Source organism: Oncorhynchus kisutch, linkage group LG19, assembly GCF_002021735.2.
Source record: "Oncorhynchus kisutch isolate 150728-3 linkage group LG19, Okis_V2, whole genome shotgun sequence".
NCBI classification, from domain to species: domain Eukaryota; kingdom Metazoa; phylum Chordata; class Actinopteri; order Salmoniformes; family Salmonidae; genus Oncorhynchus; species Oncorhynchus kisutch.
Window position 1 is genome coordinate 45,129,236 of NC_034192.2, and position 25,725 is coordinate 45,154,960.

Sequence of the window (25,725 nt, forward strand, 5' to 3'; positions counted from 1 at the left end):
AGGAACATATTGCCTGGCTGTAATCCACTGTACATGGTGGAGGAACATATTGTCTGGCTGTAGTCTACTGTACATGGTGGAGGTACATATTGCCTGGCTGTAGTCTACTGTACATGGCGGAGGAACATATTGTCTGGCTGTAATCCACTGTACATGGTGGAGGAACATATTGCCTGTAATCCACTGTACATGGTGGAGGAACATATTGTCTGGCTGTAGTCTACTCTACATGGTGAAGGAACATATTGTCTGTCTGTATTCTACTGTACATGGCGGAGGAACATATTGTCTGTTTGTATTCTACTGTACATGGTGGGGGTACATATTGCCTGGCTGTAGTCTACTGTACATGGTGGAGGTACATATTGTCTGGCTGTATTCTACTGTACATGGCGGAGGAACATATTGTCTGTCTGTATTCTACTGTACATGGTAGAGGAACATATTGTCTGGCTGTATTCTACTGTACATGGTAGAGGAACACATTGTCTGGCTGTAGTCTACTTTACATGGTGGAGGAACATATTGCCTGTAATCCACTGTACATGGTGGAGGAACGTATTGCCTGGCTGTAGTCTACTGTACATGGTAGAGGAACATATTGTCTGGCTGTAGTCTACTGTACATGGTAGAGGAACATATTGTCTGTCTGTATTCTACTGTACATGGCGGAGGAACATATTGTCTGTCTGTATTCTACTGTACATGGTGGAGGTACATATTGCCTGGCTGTAGTCTACTGTACATGGTGGAGGAACATATTGTCTGGCTGTATTCTACTGTACATGGTAGAGGAACATATTGTCTGGCTGTAGTCTACTTTACATGGTGGAGGAACATATTGCCTGTAATCCACTGTACATGGTGGAGGAACGTATTGCCTGGCTGTAGTCTACTGTACATGGTAGAGGAACATATTGTCTGGCTGTAGTCTACTGTACATGGTAGAGGAACATATTGTCTGGCTGTAGGCTAACTGTACATGGTAGAGGAACATATTGTCTGGCTGTAGGCTAACTGTACATGGTAGAGGAACATATTGTCTGGCTGTAGGCTAACTGTACATGGTAGAGGAACATATTGTCTGGCTGTAGTCTACTGTACATGGTGGAGGAACATATTGTCTGGCTGTAGGCTAACTGTACATGGTAGAGGAACATATTGTCTGGCTGTAGTCTACTGTACATGGTGGAGGAACATATTTTCTGACTGTATTCTACTGTACATGGTGGAGGAACATATTGTCTGGCTGTAGCCTACTGTACATGGTAGAGGAACATATTGTCTGTCTGTATTCTACTGTACATGGTGGAGGAACATATTGTCTGGCTGTATTCTACTGTACATGGTAGAGGAACATATTGTCTGGCTGTAGTCTACTTTACATGGTGGAGGAACATATTGCCTGTAATCCACTGTACATGGTGGAGGAACGTATTGCCTGGCTGTAGTCTACTGTACATGGTATAGGAACATATTGTCTGGCTGTAGTCTACTGTACATGGTAGAGGAACATATTGTCTGGCTGTAGGCTAACTGTACATGGTAGAGGAACATATTGTCTGGCTGTAGGCTAACTGTACATGGTAGAGGAACATATTGTCTGGCTGTAGGCTAACTGTACATGGTAGAGGAACATATTGTCTGGCTGTAGTCTACTGTACATGGTGGAGGAACATATTTTCTGACTGTATTCTACTGTACATGGTGGAGGAACATATTGTCTGGCTGTAGCCTACTGTACATGGTGGAGGAACGTATTGCCTGGCTGTAGTCTACTGTACATGGTGGAGGTACATATTGCCTGGCTGTAGTCTTCTGTAAACATTACCAATAGATTTACTAAATTATGAACGTATAGTCAATCAAAGAATGACTGTAAAACAAGGAGTGCATTTACTCAATTCAACTAATAGTTAGTCACTAAATAACTGACACTAACTAATAACTGATAATTCCAGTATACATGAAATACATGACACATTACAGAATAACACAGAGTAAATGACTATCACCTAAATAAAACTGGATACACTTGTCTTCAGTTCAGAATAATCTGAAAAAAAGTGAGTCTGATACACACAGGAGCTTGGAAGCAAGAACTCAAAGTATGAGCAAATTCATTGCCATTTTAACCAAATTCCAGTGAGAACGCACCCCCACCCCGAATGAACAAAATGCTGGAACAACACACCCAGACTCAAAGTGAATGTTACGACCGGAAAACAGGGATATGCCTGATAACCAGTCAACCCATTCACTTTAAAATTACATCATCCAAATAACATACAATGCAATAAGACATATCAACATTTTCATCTCTTTTTTTAATAAACTCTTGAAACAAACAAAACACGACATTTTCATTCACAGTAAAATGTATTTAGTCGATTCACGTTTTCATCAGTCTTCACACCGCCAACGGTGTCTGTGCTCCCAGGACTTCCGCTGAAATGTCTCGCTCTGGAGATTTTCAAAGCGAAGGAGTGACTCTCTGAGATGCAAATATATAGCTATCCATCCAAACAATTTATTGAGTCCTCATGCTTGGTCTCGGTGCCAGCAAATCGCTAGTCTCGAGTATCACATCTCATTTTTCCACTACACCTCTCCAAGTTATTCTAATTGCACTATCAATGGCCTAGCCATTGTGTTTTCGATTCCACTGAAACCCTAAGAGTAAACTCTTCAAACAAACATCGTTTGGAGAAACTCTGAGGAATTCCCAACACTCATCTGAAAGCCAATGGGATTTAATATGTGTCCTCAAGTGTACTAAATCCTTTATACCTAAGAAGAACTCTAGGAACTCTGGTTAATTTAGTGTATTTGGAAGTCATACATATACTACTGTTTCAATTTGCTCGATGTGGCATTTAGGCTGGAATTAGAGCTCAGGGCTACAGAGCTTTGGGGAATTTACACAAGAAAAAACACTTCAAGTGGAGCAGTTTTATATTTTGTAGCTGGATATGGTAAATATAATACCTGACTCCAAATCAAATATGTGGCAATTTCAGACCATAATTGTAGGGCTATTATAGAGGTATTTTGCCAATTTCGACATAATTCTGAAATGATGATGTTGTTCCACTTTATTTATATTGCTGGAATGAAATGGGTTTGTCTGCTTCTCTGCAGGGTATCTGGATGTTGAACGCAACACTATTCTTACCCGCTTCTTTCCTGAAAGGATTGTAATGACCCACATCTATCCTTGATCCCCAGCGACTCTCTGCCGCTTGCCACGTTTGACCACCTTGCTGTGGTCGACTACCATCTGCAGCTGCTTTTAATTTGCAGGAGCACCACGGTCCCCCTTTTTTCAGCTCTAACGCATATATGACTAATCGCACCAGCCATTTTAAACAACTTGAGCCCTCTCTGGCAATAAATCACCTTGATATGAGCTATTGTGCCCATAATAGAGATCTGTTCAGGTGTGTGTGTGTGTGTGTGTGTGTGTGTGTGTGTGTGTGTGTGTGTGTGTGTGTGTTTATGTGTGTGTGTGTGGGGGGGGGGGGGGGGGGCCTTTGGGAGCAATTCCATCTCTTCCTGGTCAGCCCACTATTGTGAGACGAACTCAGCGACTGGGACACATTGTTGTCTAAAGCATTGTCTGTTTTTATGATAAAAGAAACTACAGTGTTTTTTTTACACTGCATTGCAGTCAAGAGATGATTGTCTTTCCTTTTATCTTGGGGTGCAGTTGTATCTCTCTCTCTCTCTGTCTAATTCAGCACTGCGGGAGATGTCTGAAAATAATGTGGATTTCTATAAAAATCCTTTATTCAGACTAATATTAGAAGTGGAACATCTGATATTAATCTGAGTGGCGCAGTTGTCTAAGGCACTGCATCTCAGTGCTAGAAGTGTCACTACAGGCCCTGATTCGATCCCAGGCTGTATCACAACCGGCCTTGATTGGGAGTCGCATAGGGCAGCGCACAATTGGCCAAGCGTTGTCCGGGTTAGGGGAGGGTTTGGCCGGGGTACTTACTTACTTACTGACTTAATTCTCCCCATGGGGAAATTTTGTTGCAGTGTCATGTACACGTTTGAAGTGACGTTTAAATACAAAACAAAATTGACAATACAACTTTCATAACAGTTACATACCAATAAAACATATTTTTTTAAAGACTAGCCTGCTGGTCTTACTGAGTCGATAGGTACGTTAGCCCAAGCTATTTAGGAGGAATATCACACCTGGCACAAATTATTGTCTAGTTCGTTTTTTTCTGCTGAGGGGTGCCCTATACCTGCGCCCAGAGGGGAGTAGTTCAGAGTCTGGGTACAGGGGGTGGCTTGGGTCTAAAATGATTTTGTGAGCCTTACGGAAGGAGGGCCCTGATCTTAAAGATCTCCTGCAGGCCTGTCTGTTTGACTCCAAGTACCTTGCTTGCTGTGGTGATAATTCTCCTCAGCATATTTCTCTGGCAAACAATACAAAAAGTTAAAATACTCTCAGTGAAAGATTTGTAAAACAGAGTCAGTATAGTGTACATTAAAAGATCCCAGCTTTTTGAGAAAGTACAGTCTCTGTTGGCTCTTTTTGTAGATCAGGTCTGTACATTTACTCCACTGAAGCATATTGTCCAAGAGGACACCCAGGTATTTGTATTCCTCTACAATCTCTATATTCGGACCTCTGATAGATGTTGCAGAGGTAGGTGTTGTACACTTCCTGAAGTCTATGCACATCTCTTTGGTCTTGTTGGTAGGAAGTCATTGTAAAATAAGAATTTGTTCTTAGCTTGCCTAGTTAAATAAAGGTAAACTAAAAAAGGGGAGGGGGTTGGAGACTTATACTTTGTTAAAGGGGATGGGGCTGGCAACGTATACTTTGTTAAAGGGGATGGGGTTGGGGACTTATACTTTGTTAAAGGGGATGGGGCTGGGGACTTATACTTTGTTAAAGGGGATGGGGTTGGGGACTTATACTTTGTTAAATGGGATGGGGCTGGCAACGTATACTTTGTTAAAGGGGAGGGGGTTGGGGACTTATACTTTGTTAAAGGGGATGGGGCTGGGGACTTATACTTTGTTAAAGGGGATGGGGTTGGGGACTTATACTTTGTTAAAGGTGATGGGGTTGGGGACTTATACTTTGTTAAAGGGGAGGGGGTTGGGGACTTGAGCAGCTCTTTAATGCTAGTATATAGGTTAGAATGAGCATATTACCACATAACCTTTGCTCAGGCAACTGTGACCTTTCCCTCCACCTGCAATCTATAACTTCCCATCTCTCTGAGGTCTTTTTCACCAGCCCTTTCAAAGACAGGACAAAATCACTTTTTCAGGACATTATAAATGACGGAGCGCCTCCAAGTTCCACTATAGTCTGCTTCTGTGATTGTTATCTCTGTGCTGGAATGGGTAACAACCAATGAAAGGTTTTAAAATAAAATGTAAAAAAAATGAAGGGCACTAAAGATTTGGCCCCTTTCACTTGGTCTCACCTTCTCTCTCCTCCCTCTTTCTGTCTCTTTCTTTACTCCTCTCTCGCACCTCCCTCTCTCTGTCTCTTTCTTACTCCTCTCCCTCTCCTCCCTCTCTCTACCTCTTATTCCGCTCTCTCTCCCCTCTCTCTGCCTCTTACTCCTCTCTCTCTTCCCTCTCCCTGCCTCTTATTCCTCTCTCTCTCTAACCTCTCTTTGCCTCTTACTCCTCTCTCTCTACCTCTTATTCCTCTCTCTCTACCCTCTCTCTGCCTCTTACTCCTCTCTCTCCTCCCTCTCTCTACCTCTTATTCCTCTCTCTATCCTCTCTGCCTCTTACTCCTCTCTCTCCTCCCTCTCTGCCTCTTACTCCTCTCTCTCTCCTCCCTCTCTCTGCCTCTGTCTTACTCTTCTCTCTCTGTTTCCTTCTCTCCTCTCTACCTGTGCCTCTTTTGCTCTCATCTATTTCTTATTTTTCCTCAATGCATCTTTCTTTCTCTCCTTTCTCTCTCTCGCTTTGCTTTTCCCGTGATGGCTGGCGAGTACCATTTTCCTCGCGAGGAACATGTCAAATGAATCCTGTTGCAGATTTTTTGTCTGAATACATTTCCACTGTTTGAATATGGCCAATCTTGTCTAATAAAAGGGCAGTTGATGTAACATGAAATATTCATCAAATGCCTTCCCCCAAGATTCCGGCACTCTTCGACGCATCTCCATGAATGAGAAACAGACTTGGCCAGACCAAATACTAAGGTAAACGTCCACACGTGCCACTGAATGAGAAGCCTAGGAAAGCCATCAAGGAGGTCACCTCTATGGTGGATATGCATCTCTGTCACTCCGGTTTGGTTTCCAGTCACACCACGTCTTAATACATCGACAAGTGTGTGCTCGGCGCTCCCGCAGCTCAGTGGCATTTAGGAACAGCTTGTGAGTAGCTGTAAGCCTGTATTTTAGATCATTTAGATGCATGGGCTCATTTGGCCAGAAGAACAGCATTAGCTGCTAATGAGGACCGGAACGGAAAAAGGAACTATTAAACAAGCGCTACCGTATGGTAGCACGAGGTAAAGTCGTGAAAGGCCGAACTTCAGAGTTTTAGAAGGACAACCAAATACTTCAGCAGCCATTAGCCAGGTAGGTTTGTAATGTTTAAGCAGGGATTCAAGGCTTGTCAACAGCATGGTTTGCAGAAGAGCACAACACATTACAAGTGACCACAACTTGGCAATCTCAAACTTCTGTAAAAAAACGACAATTATCAAAACAGTCTTCTGACTGAACATAGACACCGGCTCAACCGCCATTGTTTCATCAAATATCTTTTTCTCTCCTTTAACGTTCCACAATGCCATTGACATTCTCCTCACAGCAGTTCCCACAGGGTTGAGTATTTCACTACCATTACTACGATCTTATTACTAATATAACATGCTACCCCTTGAACAAGGTAGACTGTAGGGGACAGCACCTTTGAAATGGCTGTGATATTTACAGCCTCATAATTGATCAAATGTTGTTTACATCGAGCTGCTTCCCTGAAGACACAATAAAGGGAAGTCATTGTGTGCAGCAGCAGACACACTGTAGCCCTCCTACTGAGTCCCTGCTGGTGGTTGGTGCTGGTGATGAGGATAACTCCCTGATCTATTGCCATGGCCCCTGGGTGCGTGGGCGCGAGCTGTCAGCACTAGTTTAGGGCTTCAGATGGGAGAGCCTCTCATCCAAGGGCCCTCTGGTGGCCCAACACTCACAGGTGCTAAGACGAACACTAGTCCATGTCGACTGTGAATGGATGGCACTATTGATCCGCCAACCCCAGGATCCTTCAAGCATACTTGACTTATTTTGCATTGAGAGAAACTATGGAATTAAAAAATATATATATTTTCACAAAGATTGTATTTAAATAAATCCGCTTACATACTGGTTGTATAGATAATATGAATGTGTGAGTATATTAAAATAACAAAATAGATTTTAATGTAATGTTGTTTCAGAAAGACAAGTTGGAATTTACTGAGATAATTGGGCAAACATAGATGGGTATGAGAATTGGTTTGAATGACTCTACCCACCTGATCCCAGCAATCACCTAGAGTAGACTAAACAATCACCTAGAGTAGACTAAACAATCACCTAGAGTAGACTAATCAGTCACCCAGAGTAGACTAATCAGTCATCTAGAGTAGACTAATCAGTCATCTAGAGTAGACTAATCAGTCACCTAGAGTAGACTAAACAATCACATAGAGTAGACTAAACAATCACCTAGAGTAGACTAAACAATCACCTAGAGTAGACTAAACAATCACCTAGAGTAGACTAAACAATCACCTACAGTAGACTAATCAGTCACTTAGAGTAGACTAAACAATCACCTAGAGTAGACTAATCAGTCACAGAGAGTAGACTAAATCAGTCACCTAGAGTAGACTAATCAGTCACCTAGAGAAGACTAAACGATCACCTAGAGTAGACTAAACAATCACCTAGAGTAGACTAATCAGTCACCCAGAGTAGACTAATCAGTCATCTAGAGTAGACTAATCAGTCACCTAGAGTAGACTAATCAGTCACCTAGAGTAGACTAAACAATCACTTAGAGTAGACTAATCAGTCACCTAGAGTAGACTAAATAATCACCTAGAGTAGACTAAACAATCACCTAGAGTAGACTAATCAGTCACCTAGAGTAGACTAAACAATCACCTAGAGTAGACTAATCAGTCACCTTGAGTAGACTAAACAATCACCTAGAGTAGACAAATCAGTCACCGAGAGTAGACAAATCAGTCACCTACAGTAGACTAAACAATCACCTAGAGTAGACTAATCGGTCACCTAGAGTAGACTAATCAATCACCTAGAGTAGACTAATCAGTCACCTAGAGAAGACTAAACGATCACCTAGAGTAGACTAATCAGTCACCTAGAGTAGACTAATCAATCACCTAGAGTAGACTAATCAGTCACCTAGAGAAGACTAAACGATCACCTAGAGTAGACTAATCAGTCACCTAGAGTAGACTATTCAATCATCTAGAGTAGACTAATCAATCACCTAGAGTAGACAAATCAATCACTTAGATTAGACTAATCAATCAACTATTCCATTGTCTTCTGTAACTTGTTTTGTAATAATGCGCTGGCTCTACACGTCAGCATTGAAGATTGAAAATGACCTATCATCGGACTGGTCGAGGAGGTTCCTCAGATGGGAGCTGTATGAACAACTTCTCAAGCTCTTAAGCTTTAAGGGTATAAACGGTATGCAAAAACATCATTCTGGTGTACATGTGCTTTCAAAGGCCCATGTCCCAGGTCTAAAACGCTCACAATTTAGAGTCACTTTTGATGAATCCTTCTATGTCCCTAGGCTTTTCTGCCGAGATTCAAAGACGAGTGCGAAACATCAAAACACGTTGAGGTCATTATATTCCACTCTGAATGAATTCTCCCATTTCACCTCTATAACTATCATTTTATGACTAGCTAGTCCGTTATTTAGAGCCAATAGATGTAAAGTCATTCTTGGAAATAACAGCAGTAGACTACTGATTGACTTTTTAGGGTTTTGTTTCGCCGACAGCCATCAGTAAGTAGTTCAGAGAGTCCAGTGCTAAACTATGAATTTCTGCCTCTACTGGAAAATGAACAATTGTTGACACTGTCTGCCAAAGATTTACACTATGATATTAGCAGACAGGATGATCTGTCACTGTTAAAATTCAAACGGACCGGAGATTTGCAAAGCATCGTGATTAGTGTAAACAAGCAGGATTATACTTGATGAAACCTACTAACTGTGTGCATTAAAATAGACCTTTACATCTCTACTTGACTTATTTTTATGTTTCATACTAGTAAGAGGTATGGCTTGGGAACATTCTGCCACATGTAAAACTATTTCATAGATTAACAACTTAACCTGAAGCATCACTACATCACTAAATGTACAAACCTTTTGAGATGTCGTCAAGCCTCACCAGATATGAATCAAATAAAAATAAAATGACATTGTATTGGTCACATACACATATTGAGCAGATGTTATTGCGGGTGTAACGAAATGCTTGCGTTCCTATCTCCATCAGTGCAGTAGTATCTAACAGTGCAGTAGTATCTAAAAACGATTCGCAACAATACACACAAATCTAAAGATATACGTCACTCTATGAATCTCCATAGAGGCAATTTAGCAACCGTAAAGGAAGCTGGAATAGAATAACTTGGTTTAACGTCACCAGCTGTGACAAAGTTTTGTTATTCGCCGACCTGGCAGGATATTGTACCCATTCATAAGACCATGTGAGGCATTTGTTTTTCATGCATCAACAGACTTCCTGTCCTTGGAGCTACAGTACACTGCACCAAGTCCAAGATCAGAGGAAGAACAAGTACACAGTCCACCGTGGACTCGACATGATACTTTCGCGCTGCACTTCTAGTCAAGGATCTGTGAAGGAGTGAGACTACAATGCTTTCTTTGTCTAGCTTTCACGTGGTGCAAATGACAGCTTGCCATCCGCACAGTGTACCGCCGGAGATAAATTATGCAATAATCAATTTAAAGATGTTTGTAGCCAAGATTGCTTCGGGGTATGCTGTCTGATGTTTGATTTATTTCCAGATCTGACGCTTGTCTTCCAAGACGTCTGCTTTGTTTCGCAAGGTGCCGTAAAAATGTAATACTTTGAGCTCTCGGAGCAAATTCTACCAATTATACCTCTAACATTTTATGGCTGACATGTACTTTTAAGTTTGAGATTGGAGCAAATATATAAATTAACCTAGAGGGGTTCCCTAAACTAGACGGTGAAAGCTGAAGCATGGGGGCAGATGATGCTTCACCCACTCTGAATCAAAACAGGCCTGTTTCCCAAAGGGAGATGTCAATCTTCCTGTGCTTAATATTTTATTATCTTTATTAACGTTGAATGACAAAGCAACCAACATCTGGCGGGCAAAGGGGACATTTGCACTCTATCTTTGATAAGTTATGCCACTTGAAACAACCACAGAGCGTCCCGCATCCATCCAGCTTAGTCCAGTTGAGATGCTGCGTTGCATAGCGCAAGCGATGTTGACAGAGCATGATAGAAACACAACACATGAGGTGAGGCAGGGTACTCTCAGACTGATGTACCGGTAGTCTTTGTCGGCTTCGATTCTCAGTTCATATTCAATGCAACATTCAAGGAGAATTGTTAATTCACTTTTACTTAGTACATGCATACAATGCAAAGCGTTGTAATGAATAACATTTCATTCCATTTTCTATCCATTTCCAACTGGATTTGTCAATGTGAAGACTCTGGGGATTTGTGACTATAGGTGCAGATACTGCCTATAATAATACTTTGAGAGTATGGAGTGTGTGCTCCTCTTCCACACTTCATTAGTTTGGCTAGAGAACTGTTTCCACTAGTTTCCACAGCCACAAAGTCAAAATGTGCTATGTCGGGAAAATGTTTGAAAACAAAAATGTGCTTAATTTTTTTGCTTAATTACCCACAAGGTTAGCAGTGTGTTTAAGGTTAGGGTTAGTTTTAAAATCATACTTTAAGAAGATACATTTTAGAAATAGGCAGGGTTTATGACTTTGTCGCTGTGGTAACTAATGTCGACCCTAGAGAATGCACTGGGACAGAAGCAGAAGATCAGACTCGCTGGGAGAGCCAAACAGGATGTGAAAGCTCAATCAGAATCCAAATTGTACAACAGAGGGGAGAGTAAGACTGCTTGGCTCTCGCTCGAGTGAGAGATGGAGGAGGGGGAGCATGGGGAGAGTAGGAGAGATGGGGAGGGGAAACATGAGGAGAGTTGGGGAGATGGAGGAGGGGGAGCATGAGGAGAGGAGGGGAGATGGGGAGGGGGAGCATGTGGAGAGTAGGGGAGATGGAGGAGGGGGAACATGAGGAGAGTTGGGGAGATGGGGAGGGGGAACATGAGGAGAGTTGGGGAGATGGAGGAGGGGGAGCATGAGGAGAGTTGGGGAGATGGGGAGGGGGAACATGAGGAGAGTTGGGGAGATGGAGGAGGGGGAGCATGAGGAGAGGAGGGGAGATGAGGAGGGGGAGCATGAGGAGAGGAGGGGAGATGGAGGAGGGGGAGCATGAGGAGAGTTGGGGAGATGGGGAGGGGGAACATGAGGAGAGTAGGGGAGATGGAGGAGGGGGAGCATGAGGAGAGTAGGGGAGATGGGGAGGGGGAACATGAGGAGAGTAGGGGAGATGGGGAGGGGGAGCATGAGGAGAGTTGGGGAGATGGGGAGGGGGAACATGAGGAAGGTAGGGGAGATGGGGAGGGGGATCATGAGGAGAGGAGGGGAGATGGGGAGGGGGAGCATGAGGAGAGTTGGGGAGATGGGGAGGGGGAACATGAGGAGAGTAGGGGAGATGGAGGAGGGGGAGCATGGGGAGAGTAGGGGAGATAGGGAGGAGGAACATGATGAGAGTAGGGGAGATGGAGGAGGGGGAGCATGAGGAGAGTTGGGGAGATGGAGGAGGGGGAGCATGAGGAGAGTAGGGGAGATAGGGAGGAGGAACATGATGAGAGTAGGGGAGATGGAGGAGGGGGAGCATGAGGAGAGTAGGGGAGATGGGGAGGGGGAACATGAGGAGAGTTGGGGAGATGGAGGAGGGGGAGCATGAGGAGAGTAGGGGAGATAGGGAGGAGGAACATGATGAGAGTAGGGGAGATGGAGGAGGGGGAGCATGGGGAGAGTAGGGGAGATGGGGAGGGGAAACATGAGGAGAGTAGGGGAGATGGAGGAGGGGGAGCATGAGGAGAGTAGGGGAGATGGGGAGGGGGAACATGAGGAGAGTAGGGGAGATGGGGAGGGGGAACATGATGAGAGTAGGGGAGATGGGGAGGAGGAACATGATGAGAGTTGGGGAGATGGAGGAGGGGGAGAATGAGGTGAGTAGGGGAGATGGGAGGGGGCATGGGGAGAGTAGGGGAGATGGGGAGCATGGGAAGAGTAGGGGAGATGGGGAGGGGGAATATGCGGAGAGTAGGGGAGATGGGAAGGGGCATGGGGAGAGTAGGGGAGATGGGGAGAGGGAGCATGCGGAGAGTAGGGGAGATGGAGGAGGGGGAGCATGGGGAGAGTAGGGGAGATGGGAGGGGGCATGGGGAGAGTAGGGGAGATGGGGAGCATGGGAAGAGTAAGGGAGATGGGGAGAGTAGAGGAGATAGAGGAGGGGATATGGGGAGAGTAAAGAATATGGAGAGAGTAGAGGACATGGGAGAGGTAGATGAGATGGAGGACGGGAGATGGGGAGATGGGGAGGGTTGGGAATATGGAGGAGGGGGTATGGAGAGAGTTGTGGAGATAGAGGAGGGGAAATGGGTAGAGTAGGGGAGATGGAAAATGGGGAGAGTAGGGGAGATGGAAGATTGTATCAGAGATGGAGAAGAGTAGGGGAGATGGAGGAGAGTAGGGGAGATGGAGGAGAGTAGGGAAGATGGAGGAGAGTAGGGGCGATGGAGAAGAGTAGGGGAGATTGGGAGAGTAGGGGAGATGGGGAGGGGGGAAGAGATTGCCTGCCAACCTTGCCCCAGTGAATGAGTTTACAGACTGTGCATGCAACACGTCACACATCAGGTGCCTACAGATTGGGAAGTAAACTGCCGGCCATTCAAATGCTAATTCTGACTACTCTTCTGTCACTCTCGCTTTTGGAGAGGGAGATGCACAGACTCGCATTGAAACGCCACATGGCCCCGACGAGTGTTCCCAACACGCTTTGTAGCAGTGTTCTCAATGCTCCTAGCAGAAGCTACAGTTGAAGTGCACCCAGTTCCCAGAGGTGGGCAGCATGCCACAGCCACCCCTTCCTTCACATACCACAACACTGTCGCTACCTCGGGGTCTCAGCTGGACAGGGTTTAAGAATACAGTGACAACTTTGGGCTTTCGGCTGGGTAGGGTTTAAGAAAACAGTCACTGCCTCAGGCTTTAGGCTGGGTAGGGTTTAAGAAAACAGTCACTGCCTCAGGCTTAGGCTGGTCATGGTTTAAGAGCACAGTGACTATCTCAGGCTTTTGGCTGGGCATGGTTTAAGAACACAGTGACTACCTCAGGCTTTAGGCTGGGCAGGGTTTAAGGATACAGTGACTACCTCAGGCTTTTGGCTGGGCAGGGTTTAAGAACACAGTGACTACCTCAGGCTTTCGGCTTGGCAGGGTTTAAGAACACAGTGATTACCTCAGGCTTTCGGCTTGGCAGGGTTTAAGAACACAGTGATTACCTCAGGCTTTCGGCTGGGCAGGGTTTGAGAACACAGTGACTACCTCAGGCTTTTGGCTGGGCAGGGTAACTCTTAAGGATCAGACTTTAGCCCAAAATGACATACCCAAATCTAACTGCCTGTAGCTCAGGACCTGAAGCAAGGATATGCATATTCTTGATACCACTTGAAAGGAAACACTTTGAGGTTTGTTGAAATGTGAAATGAATGTAGGAGAATATAACACATTAAATCTGGTAAAAGATAATATAAAGAAAAAAACATATTTTTTAGTTTTTTTGTTTTATCGTCTTTGAAATACAAGAGAAAGGCCACAATGTAGTATTCCAGTTTAGGTGCAATTTAGATTTTGGCAACTAGATGACAGCAGTGTATGTGCAAAGTTTTAGACTGATCCAATGAACCATTGCATTTCTGTTCAAAATGTTGTATCAAGTCTGCCCAAATGTGCCTAATTGATTTATTAAGAACACAGTGACTAAGCCCTACTGGGCTTTCGGCTGGGCAGGGTTTAAGAAAACCGTCACTACCTCAGGCTTTCAGCTGGGTAGGGTTTAAGAAAACCGTCACTACCTCAGGCTTTCAGCTGGGTAGGGTTTAAGAAAACCGTCACTACCTCAGGCTTTCAGCTGGGTAGGGTTTAAGCATGACATTTGATTTGACCCTCCCCCCTCCTTCACTTCTGGGTCCAAGAGAACTTGAAGTCTGTTGGAGTTAGTGCGCTCATCCTCCTCCCTTGGAAAAACAATGTGATCATATGACAGGTTGGTAGGATGACGTTAAATACAAAACATGCGAACCAGTCCCCTTTGGTGACATTTCTAGGGCACCGCTGGAATTGTCAAAACAAACTCAGGACACAAACTGAGGAGGGCAGTAGAAAGCCCAGCACCTGTGACCATTCGAAAGGAGCAGGTGCAAGACTGTTCATTAGGCCACCCCAGCCTGACACTGAAGTCTTTAAGTTGCAGTCTGGGGCAACGTGTGAGGGACTGCCCGGGGACTGGGGCGAGACATCAAGGTGAGCAATGCAATTCCAGCTTGAATAATGGAGTGCTTCCCTTCAGCCTGACACCTGTGTTTCTCATGCAATTTCACCACACTGTCCCAGCAGCACCTGGGAGCTATTTGGGCTCCCCCTGGAGTCACTGGTTCACAAACAACTCTCGATTCACAATTATTCTGTGGCTAGTTGCCATTAACGTCATATTGCGGACACCTTTATGCAAAGCAACTTATAGGAGCAATTAGGGAACATAGACAGATTTTTCTCCTAGTCCTCTCAGATTTTGAACCAGCAACCTTTACTGGCCCAACTCTCTTAACCGCTAGGCCACCTGCAGCCCCAAGAAGTTATGCTGCACCCAAATTGTTTCGCGTCTCGAAGAGGCTGTGGAGAGTATAGCAATCACCTGAACAACATGAAGGGAAAGAGAATACCCCCTATGAACTGGGTGACGAATTATGTTCATAGAATTCTTACAAAGGACCCCCAGCATAGTACCGGCACTGATTTAAATCCACTGTAATGTATCAAACCGCAGGTCTATTTTCACCACAGGTAATCCCTTGATGAGTGTAGGTATGAAGTCATAATCACGCATACATTTCTACAGTTGCTAAGCACACCATATAATACATCCATGGACGAACCATTGTATGTTGGTAATAACAGTAGATTAATACACAAGGAGGCAAAATCCCCTGTGAGCTTTGGAGCCCACTAACAATAATGACTACACTGTAAACATTAAGACAGAAATGTACCGGAAGCTAAGAGAGGACGTAGGCACCAGCCCAGCCTGCACACTAAAACACACACAGGCAGGGAGAATGATGGCAAACTATCTTCCCCAGCAGGCCTCTCTAGCAACATATGTTTGCAAGTAATTAAAATAAGTTCCCAAGTGGGTACCGTGTCATATTGAAATACAATGTGCAAAACAAATTACCTTTCCATGGCAGGGGACAGGAGACCAGCGTGTTGGAGGCTCCTGCCAGAGTGGGGAGTGGCAGAGGCAAGCTCAATTGATGTATTGACTTCTAATTAGTTTGTCAGGGGTTAAAGCTTTCCAGAGCAATGTAATAATTGATGAGTGCTTACAGGGAAACGGAAAGGTAAGAGCAGCAAGCCATTCCACATTAAGATATTTTTTTAAAGAGACTCATCCACACGGACAGAGGAGGTTGTGCATTAAATATATATTATTGTGGTTGAAATATTTATTGGGACCTGTGAAGTTGTGACTGCCTGAAGCTGTAATGTTTGCATATACTGTATACAGGTTTCATTGTCATTGTCTGTGGAAACATAGCTTTTTTATGCACACACACACACACACACACACACACACACACACACACACACACACACACACACACACACACACACACACACACACACACACACACACACACACACACACACACACACACACACACACACACACACACACACACACACACACACACACACACACACACATTCCCATTCTCTGTTCAAACTCTCCTTCAGATGAGTCCCAAGATGGGCTTGGCGAGGATACAATTGGTGTGTTTTGCTGCAGTGTGTCTAAGGGGGCTTCCCATCAGGCAGACAGACAGGTGATTGGGCTTTGAAGCGGCTCCATCTTTCTCACTGATGAAGGCCAGAGAACGGGGCCTCCCCTCAAGACCCCATTAAAGGGGAAGTGAGGGGCCACGGGTTTGATGTCCAATCCCTGGGAAGCCTCCGGCCTTAACACATTGTGTGCGTCCCAAATGGCACCCTATTCCGTTTATAGTGCACTACTTTTGACCAGGGGCCATACTGGCATTTGGGATGCGGGCATTATGTGCCACGTGAGAGTGATCACAGCTTATTAAAGTAGAAATAATGACTCCTCCACCTCCGGCATGAAATATTTAACAAGGACAAAGAAGACAGACCCAAAGGTGATTTATACCTGGTGAGCAAGGAGGAGGAGAAGGTGGACAATGCCTGTCCATACAGAGCATTTTGCTGTACCTTGATTAGCCTGTGCTCTGTTACCTTCCAGCACTATCCCTCATGTGAAATTAAAAGTTCCCATTTTGATGCATACAGCAATTCACAACTTACCTGTGCTACAAATCGACAAAAAGGATATTTTACTTCAATATTATTCCAATAGCTTCTTAAGAGAGGGTTATTGAAGCTGGTTGTTGTACAGTATACGTAGTATATAAAATAGGTTTATTATTGCTAATTGAAGGCCCCTATAAACAGTAAACCATTTGTATTATTTGTTCAAGCATATGGACTACTGTGGTTTACTGTCGACATTGAAATATCTAGTTAAGTTAGTAGGTCTTTTTATCATTGGTCTAAATATTCTGTACAAGAAGCAAAATCATTTACAGTTCTTTTCTCTCATTCAAGGTAGCGCCTGGAACACAAATACTGGCTAATGTTCCTTGAGAAGAAAGTATCGATGTATTTATTTTTCCATGGTCTTGAGTAAATTAGCTTTTTCCCCCCATGGGGAATCTGGGGGAAAGAAGCGGAGTGAAAATGCTCTCCATCAAAAGTGAGTGAATTGGATTTTCACAAGATGAATGGCTCAGACAAGAGTTTACTCCAATTATAACATGAAGAGGCTTGAGTTCTAGTGCTGCCAATGTGGTCAACCGCAATTAAGGTCGATTGGACAGAGGTATCAGGAGCACCAATTGCGTAAACATATTTACACTGCGAGTAGAGAGAAGTTAATAGACAAAATGATAAATTACGCTGCAATCAAACATTTCCAACAAGAGATATCATCGTATAACATGACACCTTGTTCAAATTACATATGCGAAAACCAAGACATTGAGAAAGTCATTTCAAACCACAGCTGTCTTTTCGATAGAGCTTCGATAGAGCCAATAGAGCTTTTAATTCAGTGCAATATTATACTGACTGCCGACTAAGGCTGTCTTGGCTCTTTGTGTGGCCATCTCTCTCCATTTCAACACATTTTCCATGGAAGTCATAGATAGGATTTGGTCAGGAAAAGCTTGAGTGGGTCTTTTATCCTGAGTCCTAACAATTCTAACTTTCCATGAAAAGCTGGGCCATACAGCATTGAAGCATGACATCAAAATACGTAGCTGTTTTCATGGTAGAGAAGGATGAACGGATGTGTAACTTTTAACCCGTATCAAGGTCGGACATGAGCTAGTTTGATAAGAGCGATGGAAACCCACCATACTGGTTTATTGTGAAGCAATACAATGAGTCATTATGACATTCCACAGTTATTGACATGAGCCAGGCCTGACCTTGCTGAGGCCCAGACTAAACCTTTACCACAACTCTAGTGTACTGGTTAATCATGAAGCAATACTACTGTTACTGACATAAGCCAAGCCTTACCCTCCCTAGACTAAACCTTTAATATGACTCTAGTGTACATTGTAAAAAATAAAAATAAATTATAAAACAATATTGAGATTCAGTTAAAATTACAAATTTTAAGTAGCCGAAGAAAATTTGCAAAATTGTGTTGAGTTGAAAAAAATAGATGAATTAAGTTGACTTCAACTCACTCAAAATGTCATAACTTATTCAATTAAGTTGAGTTAGCAACAAACTGGTGAAAAAGCTCACACATTGAGCAAGAGACAGATGGGAGCATAAGGTTCCCTACTGAAATCTGTGTTATGTAATTGTTATGGTCAGGGTTTATGTTGTTATGTCAATGTACATATAGTCTACTTAACTTGATAGTAAGTTAGATTAATTGAAAATATGAAGTCATTTCAAAATGGAGGCTAGTTATTGCTACTAAATTGATTAACCTGTTGAGTGTAGGGGGCAGTATTTTGATGTTTGGATGAAAAACGTACCCAAATTAAACGGCCTATTTCTCAGGCCCAGAAGCTAGAATATGCATATAATTGTCAGATTAGGATAGAAAACACTCTAAAGTTTCCAAAACTGTCTAAATATTGTCTGTGAGTGTAACAGAACTGATATTGCAGGTGAAAACCTGAGGAAAATCCAACTAGGAAGTGCCTCTTATTTTGAAAGCTCCCTGTTCCATTGCATGCCTTCCCTCCATTTAAAGGGATATCAACCAGATTCCTTTCCCTATGGCTTCCACATGTTGTGAACAGTCTTTAGACATAGTTTCAGCCTTTTATTCTGAAAAATGAGCGAGAACGATCACATCGCATCAGTGGATGGCTGGGTGCCAGCAGAGTTTCGCATGCGCAACAGCTTGGAGCAGACATTTTCTCTCTCTCTCCTATTGAAAAAGCTATGGTCCGGTTTAAATATTATCGATTATTCATTGTTAAAACAACCTGAGGGTTGATTATGAAAAACGTTTGACATGTTTCTACGAACTTTACGGATACTATTTGGAATTTTCGTCTGTCCCGTCGTGACCACTCGAGCCTGTGGATTTCTGAACAAAACGTGCCAACCAAATGGAGGTATTTTGGATATGAAAATAATCTTTATGGAACAAAAGGAACATTTATTATGTAACTGGGAGTTTCGTGAGTGAAAACATCCGAAGTTCATCAAAGGTAAGCGATTCATTTTATTGCTTTTCTGACTTTTGTGACCAATCTACTTTGCTGCTAGCTGTTTGTAATGTTTTGTCTCTTGGGGGAGATGTGCTTACATAAACTCTTGGTTTGCTTTAGCTGTAAAGCTTTTTTGAAATCTGACACGCCAGGTGCATTAACAACAAGCTAAGCTGTGTTTTGCTATATTGCACTTGTGATTTCAAGAAAATTAAATATTTTTAGTAATTTAATTTGAATTTGGCGCTCTGATCCCGCTAACAGGATGTGTGCGCCAAGAAGTTAAACTATATTTATTTTATTAGTCAAAGTAAATTTGGTGCTAGTTATATTAAGTTTAAAGTTTAAGATATCCTAACTAAAGTTGAAATTGATTCAACTAGGAATAGTAGGTTATAATGACAAATGGTGAAGTTGACTTAGTCAAAGTAAATTTGGTGTAAATTAGGATAGCTTGAAATTCAAAGTTGATAGAACTTGAAACAGGCCATTCAACTTTATGACTCCGATAACAAGCTAAAACAACAAATATTTTTAATCATGAATCATGAAGCAATACTACTGTTACAGACATAAACCAGGCCTTACCCTCCCCAGACTTGGGCTCCAGAAGTGTCTGAGGCTGAAGATGCCCAGGGTTAACATCAAGAAGACCACCACTAGAATCAGGGCTCCTCGCTGGTAACTCCGATACCTGGTCTTCTTCTCTTTTCCGACCTCCACCTAAGGAGAACATTTGAAATCAAATTTGATGGTATAAAATGTATTTATATAGCCCTTCTTACATCAGCTGATATATCAACGTGCTGCACACCCAGCCTAAACCCCCAAACAGCAAGCAATGCAGGTGTAGAAGCACCTGAGAAGCACTGCCAATCCATTCACACCTCAGAGTGGTTCATGTACATATCATATAATGTCGTTGAAGAAGTAACTATAATTTAAAACTTTCAAATAGTCTCTCAACACTTGGTATACACCTGCAGTGAGGATTTTGTTATTCCAATGGTAGTGTTATAACATTGTAATAACCACAGTATAACATGACATAATTGAAATAGTGTCTGACAATCATTTATTGATGCAAGATTCCTAATGTTGCTTACTCTCCATAGCCTCTATAGGCCTACTCTACAACATTGCAGAAATATTATATGAATAATTATATCAATAAAACCCCCACATACTTCTCTATTGTAGTATTAATGCGGTTCAGCATGTCATTTTGAACCTTGTACAACATTGCAGTCCCTTGAGAAAACTAGGAGAAGGCATCTGAAAGAGGAATTGGAGATTGAAAAATAGGCAACCTTGCCACCTGTACAACTCCGTACTCTCTGTTTCCAGGCTTCCATTGATGAAGTTGGTGATAAACATATGCTTGCAACTTTGAAGAACTACTTTCTGGAAGTACCTTACTATGCCCGCAGAAAGTAAATAATCAGCATATGGAAAATCTGCAGTGCTTCAGAGATACTAAAAGGTCACGTTTATTAAATGTTTCCTCCAATTAAACTCTCCCCACTGGACTCAATTCCCAGAGCTCAAGGCCACAAATGAATAAAACAGGGCTTTTGTTCCCCCTCAAAGCTCCAGGGGTAAGGGAATGAAATGTTCTAATTCACACTGGACTGCTTTCAAAGGTTTCCGAGGACCATGAAAAGAAGACATCGAAAATGGAGCTAACTTCGATTAGCAAAATTGTTGTTCCTTAAAAAAGAATTGATCAATCTTCTTGCATCTAAGACAATGATAAAAAGTATACGTTGTTCAAACACAATATCTTGTTTAGGAATGCAGAACAAATGGTTAATTAACAACTATGAATTAAGGTAGAATTGAATGACTGTCATCGTGCTTGCTAGGTGCTTGCTAAATGTGTATATTGGGCTTCTATAGACTATACTTATTGAGTCGTAATTTACACTAAACTTGCTTATAAGGTGATAAGATGATGATATGATCAAGAATATGATGCTGCCAATGTTTGATGACTAATGTCTATCTAATAACCAGCAAGAATATGGATTTATAGAGATGGACAGATAGTTTTCTCTCCACGTCTGGATTTCTATCTGGCTTTCATCCCTGACAGATCCAAGCATATTATCAACATGAAGAATGCAAAAGTGAAATGTATGTATTTTAGTATGCACATATAATGCACATGTACACTATATATACAGTATGTGGATCCCCCTTCAAATAAGTGGATTCGGCTATTTCAGCCACACCCGTTGTTGACAGGTGACTAAAATTGAGAATGCAGGCATGCAATCTCCATAGACAAACATTGGCAGTAGAATGGCCTTACTGAAGAGCTCAGTGACTTTCAACGTGGCACCGTCATAGGATGCCACCTTTCCAACAAGTCAGTTCGTAAAATTTCTGCCCTGCTAGAGCTGCCCCGGTCAACTGTAAGTGCTGTTATTGTGAAGTGGAATAGTCTAGGAACAACAACATCTCAGCCTCGAAGTGGTATGCCACACAAGCTCGCACAGCGGGACCACCGAGTGCTGAAGCACATAGCGAGTAAAAATTGTCTGTTCTCAGTTGCAACACTCACTACCGAGTTCCAAACTGCCTCTGGAAGCAAAATCCGCACAAGAACGTTGGGAGCTTCATGAAATTGGTTTTCCATGGCCGAGCAGCCGCACACAAGCATAAGATCACCATGCGCAATGCCAAGCGTCGTCTGGAATAGTGTAAAGCTCAAAGCCATTGGACTCTCAGTGGAAACTCGTTCTCTGGAGGGGTGAATCACGCTTCACCATCTGGCAGTCCGACGGACAAATCTGGATTTGGCGGATGTCAGAAGAACGCTACCTGCCTGAATGCACTGTAAAGTTTGTTGGAGGAGGAATAATGGTCTGGGGCTGTTTTTCATGGTTCAGGCTCCTTATTTCCAGTGAAGGGAAGTCTTAATGCTACAGCATACAATGACATTCTAGACGATTCTGTGCTTCCAACTTTGTGGCAACAGTTTGGGAAAGCCCTTCCTGTTTCAGCATGGTTTGATCGGTGTGGAAGAACTTGACTGGCCTGCACAGAGCTCTGACCTCAACCCCATCGAACACCTTTGGGATGAATTGAAATGCCAACTGCGAGCTAGGCCTAATCGGCCCAACATCAGTGCCCAACCTCACTAACCTCTTGTGGCTGAATGGAAGCAAGTCCCCAAAGCAACGTTCCAACATCTAGTGGAAAGCCTTCCCAGAAGAGTGGAGACTGTTATAGCAGCAAAGGGGGGACCAACTCCATATTAATGCCCATGATTTTGGAATGACATGTTCGACAAGCAGGTGTCCACATACTCTTTGTCATGTAGGGTATGTGATAAACCATAGCAGTAGCCATAAACATCCAATGTGGCACATCAAGGCACCGGGTCTCCTCTCAAGGTCTGATGATAGGAAACAGAAGGATACATAATCACAGGGCCAGAAATACCTATCATGAAGAGAATTTCTCCCAGCATGGAAAAAAATGTGTCCTAAGTCTACTCTCTCCTCCAGCAGCTTGCATAAGCAGTGGAAACTTGACTCGAGTACAGTTTAGACAGAATATAAATTGCACAGAGAAAGAGAGAGGGAGAGAGGGGGGGGGGTGATGGAGAGGAAGTGAGAGGAGTAGAGCGTTTACAGACAGGCGACTGCCAGTCGACCAGTGTTAATCAGGTTTTAGGGTTGACAATCAGCCAGGTGGTTGGTACCTCTATAGCAGGACTCAGTCTGTGATGAGGGAGCCTGAGGACCCCTGCTGTTCTGAGACAGAAAGAGAGAGGGATGGAGCGCTTACTTAAAAAAATAGAGAACAAATAGAAAGCTGCAAAAGCTTAACAACGGGGCAGTGGGGGGTCATGGCAGTGGGCATTTTTGCCATCCTTACACATATCATTGAATTGTGGTGGATTAAGGTAACACACAAACAAAACGTTTAAATTATTCCACAAGACTAGTTAAAATTATTCCACAAGACTGGACTAAGAGTAGTCCACTTTGGATTCAGTACAATCCTATTGATTCCCTCTATTCACATCTTAGTGAGTCTGTTGTAACAATTGACAAAATCTTCACATGAGAGAAGAGTGTGATGGATGAACAGCTTCTTAATCTCTTATTGGAATGTACCATTTTCATTTGGTACCAAAAGCATAGACACACAGCAGATGAAATAAATAGCAAGTCACTGTCACTATTAAGAAGCAGAACTTTATGTCCAACATCACATTATTCGGGAGAATATCTATGGATTATAGAGGCAATGTGTTTTTTTATTCTGTCAGAGAGCAATAAGCACTCAAAAACAGCCACAGACATATTGAAATCTCACTGTACGTGATAACACATGTTATTGAGGAATAAAGTCCCCTAGCTCGGGTGAGTCTGAGGAAGAATAAACAACACAAGGACCCAAGGAGGCAAGGTGGAGAGGAAAGACGAGTAAAATATGCCTCTGGAAACACTCACCAATATCAAGTCCCATTCTATTTGTGATTCCAAAGAGAAAACATTCGGTGACTGTATGATGTCAGATATAACTCTAGGCATTTGTTTTATTTTATTTATCTTAGCCTCATCATGACCTCCAGGTCTCTCAACCCACCTAAAACTCACAATATACCAATTGCAATGGCTCTATTCTCTGTAAGGTAGTTTTTCCCAATATGCATGACAAAATACTGACATTTGTTGTCATTGTAATTGCATTCATTGTCTTTTCATCACCCAGTAAAATAAATACTGAATTCATTACTACTTATTACCAATATTTCTACAATCGGTATAGTATGGTCAATTAACAACAACAAAAAAGACATTAACACTCACATCTTTCCATAGAGCCTGTTGACTGCTGGACTGAGAGCTATTTTCCATAATGCAAGCCCAGAGGAGAATTCCTTCAGATTCACCCGTCCTAGCTGGTAAAACTACTGAGTCTCTAGAAGGAAAAAAGTCCAAACTTCATTCCATTGGTAATTTCACTGAAAGGGGAGGGTGGGATGGAATTACCAAAACAATTGTGATTCCCATTATAAGAAAAGCAGATGTTTCCAGCGGAAATGTGCTCCAAACTCAAAGAGTGAAATATCTTCTTTTAAAAAAATCTTCATTTTATTTAACTTGGCAAGTCAGTTAAGAACACATTCTTATTTACAATGACGGCCTACCAAAAGGCAAGAGGCCTGTGGGGATGGGGGCTGGTAATAAAAAGATATATAGGTCAAAACAACACACAGCACAAGAGAGACACAAGGTAGGTTTTTAACAATACGATTCTGTACTACAGTCAGGAGAGTTATACTAATTTTACTTTAAGTTGTATTCCTCTTGGAGGACAAGTCAACTTTTGAAAGTGTTTGAGAAAATACATGGAATTATGAGAAAGAGAAGGCTGGCTGTCTAACGAATCTCAAGTGAATGCACCCACAGCAAACAAAGCAAAGACAGCAAAGACAGCAAGCACAGTAAACACAGCAAAGACAGCAAAGACAGCAAAGACAGCAAGCACAGCAGAGACAGCAGAGACAGCAGAGACAGCAGGCACAGCAAAGACAGCAAGCACAGTAAACACAGCAAAGACAGCAAGCACAGTAAACACAGCAAAGACAGCAAGCACAGTAAACACAGTAAACACAGCAAAGACAGCAAGCACAGTAAACACAGTAAACACAGCAAAGACAGCAAGCACAGTAAACACAGCAAAGACAGGAAAGACAGCAAGCGCAGTAAACACAGTAAACACAGCAAAGACAGCAAGCACAGTAAACACAGTAAACACAGCAAAGACAGCAAGCACAGTAAACACAGTAAACACAGCAAAGACAGCAAGCACAGTAAACACAGCAAAGACAGGAAAGACAGCAAGCACAGTAAACACAGAAAACACAGAAAACACAGAAAACACAGTAAACACAGCAAAGTGACTAATAGAAACAACACTCAGGATGATGTTCCCACACAGTGAAACAGAATCCAATTCATTTCCTGTTCCTTTGTTCGACAAAGAGCTTACTTTGACCCACAATGAAACACTATTATAATTTGACACTCTATGCTGTTTGACACCTTTACAGTCTAAGGCCATGTGACACTCTGCAAACAGTTAAGCAGGAAGCTATCTAACATCTGGTGAAATCTGGCAGATTTCCAATCTTTCAGGCAAAAGGAGGACTTGAAGTTGTCTGGGAGTTAACGTTTATAGTCCATATAGTATGTTGCTTCTACAGCACTAACTTTAAAGAATATTAAAACCGCTTAAGATAAAAAATAAAATAAAAAGAAGGGAATATGCCTGGACAAATCAACGGAATTGTCGTGGAGTTGTCCATGTCATTTTAGTAGATGGTCGAGGTAAATACTCCCACATACCTAGATTTCATAAGGAAGAGGAATACCGAGGACCAAGGTCAGTACAACGGAAATCATTAGAGTTAAACATGGTGAAGCAGGACTTTAGTGTGACATGCAACATTTCAACACTCA

General features: G+C 42.7%; 2 protein-coding genes across 2 annotated transcripts in view; one reads left to right on the plus strand and one right to left on the minus strand.

Moving 5' to 3' along the window:
- The window catches only part of tnmd (tenomodulin), a 77,720-nt gene extending 53,521 nt beyond the window's left edge, over positions 1-24,199 (minus strand). Inside the window, exons 1-2 of the mRNA XM_031798427.1 lie at positions 24,070-24,199; positions 19,829-19,963 (exon numbers count right to left, since the gene is read on the minus strand). Coding sequence (XP_031654287.1) covers positions 19,829-19,963; positions 24,070-24,117 — 183 coding nt within the window. The 5' untranslated portion in view covers positions 24,118-24,199. The remainder of the gene's footprint in view (positions 1-19,828; positions 19,964-24,069) is intronic.
- Positions 24,200-24,302: 103 nt separating this feature from the next.
- Positions 24,303-25,207, plus strand: LOC116354974 (balbiani ring protein 2-like). Its single transcript, XM_031797247.1, has 2 exons — positions 24,303-24,322; positions 24,673-25,207. The coding sequence occupies exons 1-2, from the start codon at positions 24,303-24,305 to the stop codon at positions 25,205-25,207; spliced, it is 555 nt and encodes a 184-aa protein (XP_031653107.1).
- The last annotated feature ends 518 nt before the right edge of the window (positions 25,208-25,725 follow it).

Coding starts and splice junctions, on each gene's coding strand:
- LOC116354974 (XM_031797247.1), top strand. CDS start 24,303: ATGTGCTCCAAACTCAAAGA. Junction 24,323..24,672: donor ATGTGCTCCAAACTCAAAGA/GTGAAATATCTT, acceptor ATGCACCCACAG/CAAACAAAGCAAAGACAGCA.